Source organism: Corvus moneduloides, chromosome Z (assembly GCF_009650955.1).
Source record: "Corvus moneduloides isolate bCorMon1 chromosome Z, bCorMon1.pri, whole genome shotgun sequence".
In the NCBI taxonomy this organism is placed as follows: Eukaryota; Metazoa; Chordata; class Aves; order Passeriformes; family Corvidae; genus Corvus; species Corvus moneduloides.
Genome location: NC_045511.1, coordinates 59,915,615 through 59,927,989, shown reverse-complemented (window position 1 = coordinate 59,927,989; position 12,375 = coordinate 59,915,615). Strand labels below are relative to the sequence as shown.

General features: G+C 40.0%; 1 protein-coding gene across 2 annotated transcripts in view; it reads right to left on the bottom strand.

Moving 5' to 3' along the window:
* Window positions 1-6,075: 6,075 nt before the first annotated feature.
* PSIP1 (PC4 and SFRS1 interacting protein 1) overlaps window positions 6,076-12,375 on the bottom strand; it is a 38,304-nt gene continuing 32,004 nt past the window's right edge. For both annotated transcript variants that reach the window (XM_032095890.1, XM_032095891.1), the window contains exons 15-17: window positions 11,528-11,747; window positions 8,498-8,609; window positions 6,076-6,851 (exon numbers count right to left, since the gene is read on the bottom strand). In XM_032095890.1, coding sequence (XP_031951781.1) covers window positions 6,788-6,851; window positions 8,498-8,609; window positions 11,528-11,747 — 396 coding nt within the window. In that variant the 3' untranslated portion in view covers window positions 6,076-6,787. The remainder of the gene's footprint in view (window positions 6,852-8,497; window positions 8,610-11,527; window positions 11,748-12,375) is intronic.

Sequence of the window (12,375 nt, the reverse complement as noted above, 5' to 3'; positions counted from 1 at the left end):
GAAAAGGGGGACGGAAGAAATTAAACCCTCTCCTACCTCAGTTTCCCCACAAAGCACGCCCGGAGAGTCCTGTCTCCCTTCTGTCAGCCTTAAGATGTTCCAGAGAATCTGTCTGGACATTCAAAGACTCAGGAGGGTGGCTTGTTTTGTTTTGAAACTGTCCTTCTTGTTTTCAATGTTAAGTTTTACATCTCTTTTGTTAAAAATAAAATGTTGGTCCCGCTATGTGGTCCTGGGAGAGGGGCTCTGAGGGGACAGACACGGGGTTTCCCTGCCCCTGGTCAGCCTCGTTCCCCATTGGTTGTTTTGTGTTTCCCTGCGCAGGCAAGGACCCTCGGTCCTGTGACTGTGAGAGTTCCTCAGCAGATCCCGGCCATGCGGCTGGAGAAATAAACATCTCTGAAACATCTACCAAGAATCTGTCCATATATATTTATTTTCCACGGGACTCCTGGTTTGATATATGTGTGTTACAGTAATCCCCACTGTAACAAACCACATTGTTGAATCTGTTGCTTTGGCTGTTAAAATCACTGGACAGCTTGAGTTTTTAGTGTACTGCTGGGTTTTGGGTTAGGCATGTAATCGTTTCCCGTGAGGTGGAAGGAGCCCTTTGCACTTGAAGTCTGCTTGATGTGTTTTTCTGAGTAAGTAAGAATGATTTTACAGATAAGTTGGCATGGAAAAATAGAATACACTTTTACAACATCACAGTAGTTTGGATGCTATGGACTGTAAAATGTGGATGTTTGAGATTACCTGGCAAAAGAAACCATGATTTTGAGAAGCTCTGTGCATCCAAGGCTCTGTAAACGTCTGATGATGAGAACATGGTCTATGGATATCTTACCTTGAAAACTAAGGCGGTTGCCATCTTGGAACAAGGGTGGGTGGCACTGGATTTGTAGGGAGGAGAATGCTTTCTTAGAGAGAAGCTCAGAATGCTGGTTAAACTCTTTGGTCTTTCCTACAAATGAGAGCTTGCATCTGAAGGCTTCTGGCGTCCTTGGTTTCTGACTCTAAGGACTGATTCTGTGAAGAGGAAACTACATTTCACCATTACTGAATTGTAGCCTGCCTTTTAAATAATTTTGTTTACAGTGTTCATTGTGCACCTTTTTTTTAGCATAATTCTGTTATTTTAAGTAATGATTTTTTAAATTAAAATGTGACAAATTTGTAGTTCCTAGTCTGTTGTTAAACTGAAACTCTTGTCAAGACAGGATATACTTTTTTTTAAAGTCTTCTGGAATCAAGATTTTAGTGGAGATCTTTGTTGTTTAGGAACATCAGCGCTAACTGCTTTTCTTTTGAAAACTTCAGCTAGTTCTGGTTGGTGAAAGACAGCCTACTCTGACAATCTACATACAGAAAAGTGACAATCTTATTCAGGTCCTGTAGCTGCAGATTCTGCCAGTGCTTACTTGATTATCTTAGATGTCTTGAAACGTATCAGAAGCACTTGCAGGACTCCATTGATCACTTACATATCTTACTGCTTTCTGGTGGTGTATTAAGTCATGTGAATATAAATCTGTGCTTTTTTCAGGAACAACCAAAAACAAGTGGGTTTTTTTTTCCTGTCTTGTAAACCAGCCGGCTGTTGGTCTGTGTATTTTAGTGAACTAACCACTTGTAAAAGCAGGTGGTGTTAGTTCTCTTACCCTTCAGGAATCTGCAGAAATGGGAGTGCCCTGCCCACCACAACTGTGACAAGTCCAACTGCTGGGGCAGGGCTGTTTTGTGGTGCTGCAGCAGCTGCTTTAAAGGTCCTCTACAATACAGTTCTGGTTGCAACTTCAGCATTTGCCTCACAAGTTGCTATTCCTCATCTTTCCCCCATCTCCTCCTCTTTCAGCTGTCTCCCATAAACATACAGGCTTCCCAGTCTTCTTCAGTATTGGATCAGGGATCACATAGAGAACTAGCATGAGTTCTAAAGCAGCAGTCAGTAGGTTTTTTGTGGGGGCATTAGTTTTTCTTACTTCAGCTGTAGGGAGAAGGAAGTGGCAAAATGAGTTTACTCTTTCATTAAATTAATTTTACTCAAATATGCTGTCTCTCACATAACCCATTTATCTTCTTAATTAAAAGCTAAGGTCGGATATATTTCAAAATTGGTGTCTCTGCAGATTAAGAAATTTTAGTAGGCCAGTCCCATACTTCCAATAAGGCAGAGAGAACCTGGCCACAGTCTGGATGTGGGAGTTGAGAGCATTCAGTGCTTAACTACAAAACAGAGAAGAATCATATTAGAAGCTTGCTGTTTGTATGACCTGCTCCTATTTCATATTCAGTGATTCATCTTAAAAGACAAATGGAACAAAAAGGTTACACTGTCATAGTTTTTAAAGATCCCAGAAGCTGTCACAGGACAACTGGGTCTGGTCTTGATTTGGTTAAGTCTTTCAAAATGACTCCTCTGAGTGAAATCCAGCATTGCATCCAGTGACCATTTGTAGCTAATTCTCTAAGACACCAGCTGGATATTTGTGTTTTAGCAACTTATTAAATGCTGTGTTTTGGTGATGAAAACATCCAAGCAGGTTTACTACTTCATGACAAAAAATGAGAAAAAAATTTATTTCAAACATTCCAAATGTCTTGGAGATTCTCCCCCTGATGAAAGTTTTTGCCTTGCTGACAAGGTGATGCAAAACCCTGTTTCTTGTACTGAGGAAGAGGAGAAGTCCCTCTAGTATTACTGTTGGTATGAAGTTCCAAAGCAAAACCTGGTACATCTAGACAGTGCTACTTCCCAGTGCTAACCAGGCACTTGTAACATTACCACAGGAGTCCCATATGTATTTGAATGATGAGCAACTCAACAGGGCTGCCCAATATTTTAAGCTGTAGTAAACTCCATTCTTGAAGTAGGGATGCTGTTGTCAAAGCTAACTCTGCTTTATATTTTGTGCATAGCTGTGTTTCTTTCTGAAGAAAGAATCAGCCTTATTCCTTGTGAGACTTTTAAGTGACTGTCCAGTCAGTATCAGCTCTAATGTTTGTATCTTTTAAGAGACACAGCTCAGGGCCATGCAGATGACCCTTTCTACAGTCATGTCGTATTTTGTGAATTTAGGTTATTTCTGGTTTGTAAATGGGCAGTAAATTTAGGCAGCAAAAGCCCAAGCAGCTGCATGGGCAGAGTGATTGCATCACACAATCAGGTGCTTCATCTGTGCATCCAATCTCAATTAACTCTTTGAAGCAGTGGCATGTTGACCCATTATCTCTGAAACAGTTGTGACAGATGTGTTAGCTTATCAATACTTCTGTGAAAACTAGGGGATTTGGCAATACAGCATCCTTGTCAAATATACAGTACCTTTTTTTTACTTTTTTTTAAATTTTGGTATAAGGCTTGATAAAAGGGGATGGTCAAAACTGAGACATGCTTTATATGAGGATTTCCAGTACCACCTTTACCAAAATACTTTCAAGGGTAAAAGTGGGAGTTTCTTGAGGTTTCAATGAAGTACATCTCATTACTACCTGGAATGTGGAAATCCACAAAATCCAATATATAGTAACTAACGTCTATTTGTAAGCTAAATGAGAACGCTGCTTGTCTGATGGTCGAGCTGTACAGCCATGTCAGTCATTCCCCTTAACATCAGTCTGTTGTGAAGTGTTAGATTGCCTGAAGCCACAGGTTGTGGAGTCCAACCATTGTGGCCATCTGCAAAAGACAGTTTTATACTGCAGCTGCCATGGTGACTGAACTTGCAGATTTAACTTCAGGTATTGTCTTCAAGATCTGAAAGCTATTCAAACACAGGAGCAGGCAACCTCAAAATGTCCAAAGGCAACCAGGTGAAGCAGAAGGCCAGGTTGGCTGAATAGGGATATTCTTTTTGAGTCTAGACAGACCAAGAAGGTGTACGCCTGGTGAAGCAAGGACAGGCGACATGGGAGGAATACAGAGATGGTGCTCCCCACTGCTGGGAGAACATTTATGTGGTCAAAGCTCAACTGGGGCTGAAGATCTCCAGAACTGTGGGCACAATAAAGAGAAAGTAGGCTTTTTTAATATATCAGTAGCAGAAGGCAGTGCAAAAACAACATTGGCCCTCACCTACAGGATGAGGATGGTCACCTCACAAACAGGGACATTGACAAGGCTGAGATGTTAATGCTTTCTTTGCCTCTCTTCAACATGGACTGTGGGCAATGGGGGTTCCAGTGCCCTGAGCTGGAGGACTGCAAGACTGATCAACTCCCAGTGGACCTTGAACTCGTGTGGGATCTGCTGTTCCAGCTGGATCCCTTTAAATCCATGGGGCTTGATGGGACTCATCCAAAAGTACTCAAAAGAGCTGTCCAATGTCACTTCAAAGTCTCTCAATGATTTTGGAATGGTTTTGGGAATTTGGAGAGGTCCCAGTCAACTGTAATCTGGTTAACATTGTCCCAGTTTTCAAGAAGGGCATGGATGACCCTGAAAACTACAGACCTGACAATCTCACTTCAGTGACTGGTAAAATTACGGAGAAGACTATTCTGTTGAGTTCTTGAAAACACCTGAAGGACAAATGCAGGTTTCAGTCAGAACCTTCATAAGGGGAAAGTCCTGCTTGTCAAATTTAATTTCCTTTTATCACAAGGTAACCAACGTAGTTAATCAGGGGGAGCCAGAAGATGTAATCTTGTTGGATTTCAGTGAAGATTCCAATACTGTCTTTCACAGTATCCTCCTGGAAGAAAATGTCCTGTGCACAACGCAATAAATTCCTTGTGAAATGGGTGAGCAGCTGGCTCACAGGTCGGGCACCAGGGGTTACAGTGAATGGGGTAACATCAGACTGGGGCCCTGTCACTAGTGGGGTTCCACAGGGCTCCATCCTCAGCCCTGTGCTCTTCAACATCTCCAAAAATTATTTGGATGCAGGACTGGAAGGAATACTAAGTTTGCTGATGGTATTAAATTGGGAGGAGCTGTTGACTCCCTCAAGGGCAGGGAGGGCCTGCAGAGAGACCTTCATAAAGTGGGAAGGCTGGGCAATCACCAACCATATGAAATTCAACAAGAGAAAGTGCCAGATTTTGAGAAGCACCAGGGATGAGGCAACCCTGGATGTACGGACACACTGGGAAATAAGTTCTAGAGAGCAGTGCCATGGCAAGGGACCAGTGGGTCCTGGTCAGAGGCAAGTTGAACATGAATCAGCAGTGCCCTGGCAGCCAGGAGGGCCAGCCCTGTCCTGGGGGGCATCAGGCACAGCATTGCCAGCCTGGCAAGGGAGGGGATTGTCCCGCTCTGCTCTGCACTGGGGCAGCCTCACCTCGAGTGCTGGGGCAGTTTTAGGCACTGCAATATGAGAAAGACATTAAACTGTTAGAGAGTGTCCAAAGGAGGCCAGTGAGGATGGTGAAGGGCCTTGAGGGGAAGCTGTAGGAGGAGTGGCTGAGGTCACTTGGTTTGTTCAGCCTGGAGAAGAGGAAGCTGAGGGGAGACCGCATTGCAGTTACAACATCCTTGTGAGGTGAAGAGGAGGGGCAGGCACTGATCGCTTCTCTGTGGTCACCAGTGACACGACCCAAGGGAATGGCCTGAAATTCTGTCAGGGGAGGCTGAGGTTGGATATTAGGAAAATGTTTGTCCCCCAGAGGGTGGTTAGGCACTGAATAAGCTCCCCAGGTAAGTGGTCATAACACCAAGCCTAACAAGAGTTCAAGAAGTGCTCTCATGCAGATGGTGTGATTATTGGGGTGTCCTGTGCAGGGCCAGGAGTTGGGACTTCGATAATCCTTGTGGATTCCTTTCAACTCAGCATGTTCTATGTGTAGTCTCAGGATTTTTAAACTCTAATTTGTAACCCGGGTGTCCTCTGTCAAAATACCACATACAAGTTGTCCTAGTATCAGGCAAAGTCTGTGTTTCAAGAAACACTTCAGAGACCTTTGTACCTGTTCTATTCCCTTTCATGCCTCCAGGAATTAAAACACTTTACCAGTGTTTCTGCTAAAATTCTAGTTAGAGGTCCCCAAGTTAATGCCAAAGCAGTAAAATCAAAACAGTACTAAAACCAGACTCATGTTTTTCCTGTGAATGGTTCTGTCTATACAAGGATCTTTTTATCAGTTTAAAATTCTTTAATTCCATAAATTGTTTAAGACAGTGTTTTCCAACCATTCTGCATGAACAGGTTCCGTGAGAACACCACACTTTTCAGTATACGTACTATACCAAAAGCAAACCATAAAATCACATTGCAGTAAATTGGCACAACGTGTTTTGCAAGAACAGAACTAAAATTATTTTAAAAAAACCAAACAATGAAGTATACTCATACATTAACATTGTAACAGCTATAAAAATGCTGCTTTCAACTCCTACGAAACACAGTGAAAAGACATCCCCAACAAGAGTTGAAAACTGCACGAACAGAGGTCAGTATCATAGGAAGACAGAAGGTTTTATACAAATGAAGCAACTGGAGAGCTAAAAGTATTTACATTTTTTCCTGCTATTAACTAGACAAACATACAGTAGTAAGTTAAAAATATACTACAACTCTAAATCCTGTAAGCATTTTCTAGCTGGGATTTTCATCTTTTGAAATGTGTTACCTGTTAATACTGGATATAACTATTGGCAAAAGTGTTTAAATACTTTTAAACCAAGATTAAAGGGGCTTTTATTCCACAAAATTTAACTTCAAAATACTATGCTTATAAAATTATTTAGAATTTCAGCAGTCTATAGATTTCAAATGCAAAACTTAACAATCCTCTTTAATTTGTAATTTAAAAAAACACCACAAACAACAAAACTCCAGTGATGTCATTTGTTTTCAAAGGCAGAATCATCTGCTGGCTTTTCAAGCTCTCTCTCTTCACCACATGTCCTAGAAACAAAATAAAGCAATGTTATTGACCATATACAAATGCAGCAGCAAAACTTATTCCAGGTGACTGTACAGTCTAGAGCAAGCAATGGTGATGCACACTCAGGAGTACATTTATTTAAGAGGTTTACCAGCTCTTTGCTTAGAGTCAACCACACAGGTGTTTTGGACATTATTTATTTTGTTTACTTGTTTCTCACTTCTAAGAAACTAAATGTTGCAAATAAAGATGTACAAAAAATACTGAATGAAAGGAAGTTTGTATGCTGGAGAGTCTGGAGCTTGCTTGAATTCAGATATGTGGATGCATTTCTCAACATGCACTATATTTGCAAGGGGTTAATTTTAAAATCTGGTTTGTAGCTGGTATTAGCCAACAATAACTTCACACACCCTGTGTCCAGGTAGCCACAAAGTATTTTTTTTGAAAAGTGGGTTTGTTTCTTTATCAAAGATTGTTGGAGTGTCACAGCAAACACCACACATATGCTTGATATAAATCCTTATTTAACTTATTTAAGCAGAGGGCTAGAATGTATAACCTGTATGAGAACCTACACTTGTGACTCCACTATGTTCCTGTAGCATGCTGCTTGTTCAGACCAAATGAGTATTTGGTGTAACTGGTTGAAAACTCCCAAACCCACTTCAGTACTTCTGAGGCTGCCTTACAGCACATATCAGATAAATTTCCATCTTAAAGGGTTTTTTTTTGTTTTGTTGTGTTTGAGTTTATCTTACTGTAAACAACAATATTCCACTCTTTTCTATAGTTTTAACTTGGCAGATGGTCAAAAGAATGACAGGCAGCTGCAGCTTCTCCTGATGTGCATGAAGATAATGATGAAAGGAGCCTGCTCCAACACGTAACTGCTGAACAAAAAGAATCCCTGAGTGCAAGGTGCAGAGTGCTTGGAGAAAACAAAATGTACTTCAACAAAACAAACTCTAGGATAATTCTGGGCCTTTTCCTCATGTGTTACTAGATTCTATTCTGTGTTTCTCTTCCAGAGAGATTCACTGCTTGTTTCTGTTTATAAAACATATTTTTCAGTGAAACCAAGGTTTAAAGACTTAATGCCAGACAAATTCAAGCATGCTTATGGCTTCCTGTTTAAAATGGTTAAGTACATCCACCTCTATAGAGCATTAAGACTTCCGGACTTTCACAGATCTAAGTCCTAACCTGCAGTTTACTTGCATTTGAGTGATTCTATAGCCAAACTGTAGAACATTATTTGGCTTGTCTATTGATGGCAATACATGAATTCACAAAAAATTAATAAACCCCATTAGTTTCTCCAAGACTTGGTTCAGGCTTCCTTTGCTTCCAACTTAATAGCCTAAAACACAGGAAAAAGCTTTTGCTTTGTCCTGTTCCACCACACACTGATTCTCTCCAATAGCAGGACATCCTTTAATGTTTTTTCAAGTCTCCACACAGCAGCGAGCAAAACAACTTTTAAAAATTCATTTAAATCTTAAACAGAAGATTTGCACACTGTTGTTCTCTCACGTTGAGAGAAAATTCTGTGAAGAAAAGAGTACCTCAACATGGTTAAGTAACTTCAATCTACTGCTGTTCTATTTTACATGATTAAGCTAGAGTAGAACAGATCCTCAGCTCAGTAAGGTTATTAACTCACTTTTTCTTACTGCCAGCTTCATGCCTATCTTTCTTTTCTTCAGCATTTTCTCCATTGTGTTGTGACTGGTTGGTGTCCTGGGCTTCAGAACCTCCATTCAGAATCTTTGAACCTTTAAAATGAAAAAGCAGGAAAGTGGTACTTGCAGGCAATAAAACTGTATTATAATAGCCCCCTATAATTTCTTTACCTTAATCAAATAAAATATTTTAAGTGTCTTCCCCTCATCTTGATACCCAGACAGCTGAAACAATACAAAAGACACTAATGGATATGGCTTCAGCTTCTGAAAATTCCATGCAATGTGCCTCATCCCATAGTTTTGGCAGTGGGAATTGAACAGTATGTATTTTTCATGCAATTTCAAGTTCTTCCTGTGCTTGCTAGGCTACAGATCATAGGCCTAATGCTTGCTTGTACTCTCAGCAGTGAGAGAATATACTTCAGCAGTAAATTCTGTTTACCACTCTAACACGTCAGGTAACTTTGGGGGATTCTTGTTACTTTAACTATAGAAATTAATAGTTCACATCACATCTCATTTACTCTCAACTCCAACAAATTATGTATAATGAAAATACAAGTTATATAAATAGAGTAGAAGTGTTTAGTGATAGCATGGATTCTTCAAGCTGGGAAACAACACTAGCTAAAAGGTGTATTTAGTGAAGTCAATGCAGAAATATTTAACATCTTTTAAAATTTTTATGATGGCTACATGTCTTCCTGTGGTATTATGAGCCAGTGAATTTTGCATTAATTGTTGAGGAATGTCACTGTCTGAACCGATGGTCCATTTTACTTGAAGTTGCAAATTTATAAGAGAACTCTATTAAACTATTGAGCTACAGTAAGAAAAATATACAAGATGTTACTCATCTAAATTTTTACAGGCTAAGACATAGTAAAAAAGCAGACTTGATCATTTAAAGATGACATTCTAGTACTTTATCTGTTTATACTCGCTCAGAATCATTTCTGAACTCAAAGGCCACAGGAGGAATTAGATAAAATAATAAATGCTATATTCCCTTGTTACAAAGTAAGTAATCTGATGCTGCACATCAAGTACCATCAAATACAGCATTATTCTGTTTTGCAAAGATAGTCAGGGTTCAGGAGTTCAGTTTTTAAAAAGGCAAAAGAATGCATGTAAAGATCAAAATTTCTTTTTACAGCAAAAAAAGAAAAAATTACTTCATAAAATATCCCCCTACTCTGATAGAACTTCTTCCCATTTTCCATGTGACTGGGCGACAATATGGTATTTCACTGTGTTCTGCTGAAGTTGTGTTAGCCTTATCTGGGCTGGCTTCACTAGCCAAACTATGCCCAGGAAGTCTCAGTGTAGCTTCTTTGTTAAAGTATTAGTTGTGCTGATCACTGGTTTGGGGAAAGATCTGATAGAACCTCTACTTCATCATATATTCTCTCACCAGAAAATGGTTACGATTTTAACATCATCCTGGCTTTCTTAGCAATTACAAGTATAGCAACATTTTTACTATAGTTGTTTTGAATCCTTGGCACCTCAGTTACAATAATTTGTTTAGTCTAGATCTGGGTGGTGTAACTTTTAAATGATTTTCTGAAAAAAACCAGTTCCACTCCCAGAATTCAATTTCAAAGTAAATGGAGTTTCTGTGAGGTGCTTGTGGAGATCAAGGATCTAAATAATTTAAATAGATGGGTAGAACTCCTACATTTTCAAGGATTTAAATTCATTTGCAACATAGCTTTCCAGTGTGTCTAATTTTGTTCCTCTATTTAAAAATGTGAGTATCTATTTAAGTACTATTATTGAGCATGCTTACTCTGGAAAGCTTTTGACAGTCGGCTGTACAAGTGCTCATGATTGATGTAAAGTTGTATGGTTAAGAGTATAAATACATTCTTCTGCTATAAATGATTATTTCTTTACTGTTAGGCTGAATTACTAAAGTTGCATCAGGGAAGCAACACAGAAGTTGTTGAAGTGGTTAAAAGTTGCTGCTACGCATGGTAGAGCATGCATGATACAGAAAGAGGTCAATGAAGGAAACAAAGCAGTTTCAACTTCTCCCCCAGTGATAGAAGCCTCGGTACAAAAAAGTTACTGGAGGAATAGAAGATTTTGTTGGTTTTGGCTGGGGTGGAGTTCGTTTTCTTCACGGTGGTTTGAGTGTGGGGCTGTGTTTTGGATTTGTGCTGAACACAGGGTTGATAATACAGAGCTCTTTTTGTTATTGCTGAACAGGGCTTACACACAGCCAAGGCCTTTTCTGCTTTTTGTATTCTGGTCTGGGGAGGAAGTTGGGGGTGCATGGGAGGTTGGGAGAGGCCACAGCCAGGACAGGTGACCCAAGCTGACCATAGGGATATTCCATACCATATGGCATTATGCTCAGTATGTGAAGTAGGGGGAAGAAGGATGAGGGAATATATTTGAGTGATCGCATTTGTCTTCCTGTTTCATGTGAGGGGGCCCTGCTGTCCTGGGGATGGCTGAACAAACACCTGCATGCCCATCGGAAGCACTGATTTATTCCTTGGTTTGCTTTTAAGTGCACAGATTTTGCTTTCCCCATTAAACTGTCTTTATCTCAACCCCTGAGTTTTCTTCCTTTTACACTTCTGATTCTCTCCCTGATCCTGCTAGTGGAGGACTGAGCGAGCAGCTGTGAGGGGCTTGGCTGCTGGCTTGGGTCAAAGTGCAACAATGGTAGTATGTCGTTTTACTTCACATTTAATGTTTTTGGTTTTTTTGAAATTCCATAACATTATCAAGTTAGATAATTTACAGAAGTAAAATTTGCAAAACTTAATTTTTGCAAAAGTCCTTTCCTTTAGCCAATTTAGATAAAACAGCCAGTAAATGGTACATCCAATTAGAAACTTAGTCATAGCAGTACTGTCCTTGTCAACTTCGGATATGAAAAGGTTTTTATAGATTGGCAAAACTCCTACATCAAGGATGTTTTGAAGCTGGCTCAGAAATTAACAGAGATGATGTCTTTTATGTGACAAGAAAGTAAAGCCACAGTGACTTACCTGTTTGGTCTTTTTCCTTTTCCATTTTTTTGTTTGCTCCTTTCTTCCCCTGCTCTTTGGTTTTATTAGCTTCTTCATGCTGCTTTTGCTCAGCAAGTGATTTATTTAGTACTTGGGAAAGAACAGAATCTCCTTCCCCAACAAGAAACATGGTCTTGAACTTGTTATATAACATTGTAGATTTCTCCATGATAACTTGGCTAATTTTAAATTTCCGTATCTGAAATCAAAGTAATAAAACAAGCTCCACTTTGGTCCTTAAGTATCTGTGTAATTTTATTATGCGCTAGATTCAATTCTTCATTTAACCTACATTGAGATCATAGACTTTTGCACTTGAAATGTCACAGAAACACAGAACTGCCAGGTTGGGAGGGACCTCAAAAGATCTCCCAGTCCTAGCCTTCATGGGAAAGGGAGCCTGGGTCACATTATCAAGCACCCATGATCCAATCACATCTCAAAAACCTCTAGCAATGCAAACTCCACCACATCCCTGAGGAGGCTGTTACAGTAAAACAATTGTTCTTACTGTAAAAAAAGAATAGATTTTAGTATCAAAATAAAACCTTTCCGAGTGCAACTTGTACCCATTGCCCCTCATCTTCCCCGTGTGTCTCCTGATGAAGACAAAGCCTCCATCTCTCTTTGCAGCAGCCCTTTAAACTGCTGGAATACTGTGATGACTCCCAGGGAGAAAGGAACTAAACCCTTTAGTCTTTGCTTATAGGGCAGGTTCTCCAGCCCTTTGATCTTCTTGATGGCCCTCCTCTGGGCCTTTTCCAGTCCATCTGCATAATTCTTGATCTGTAGGGATCCAGACTGGACAGAGTACTCCAGTAGCAAAT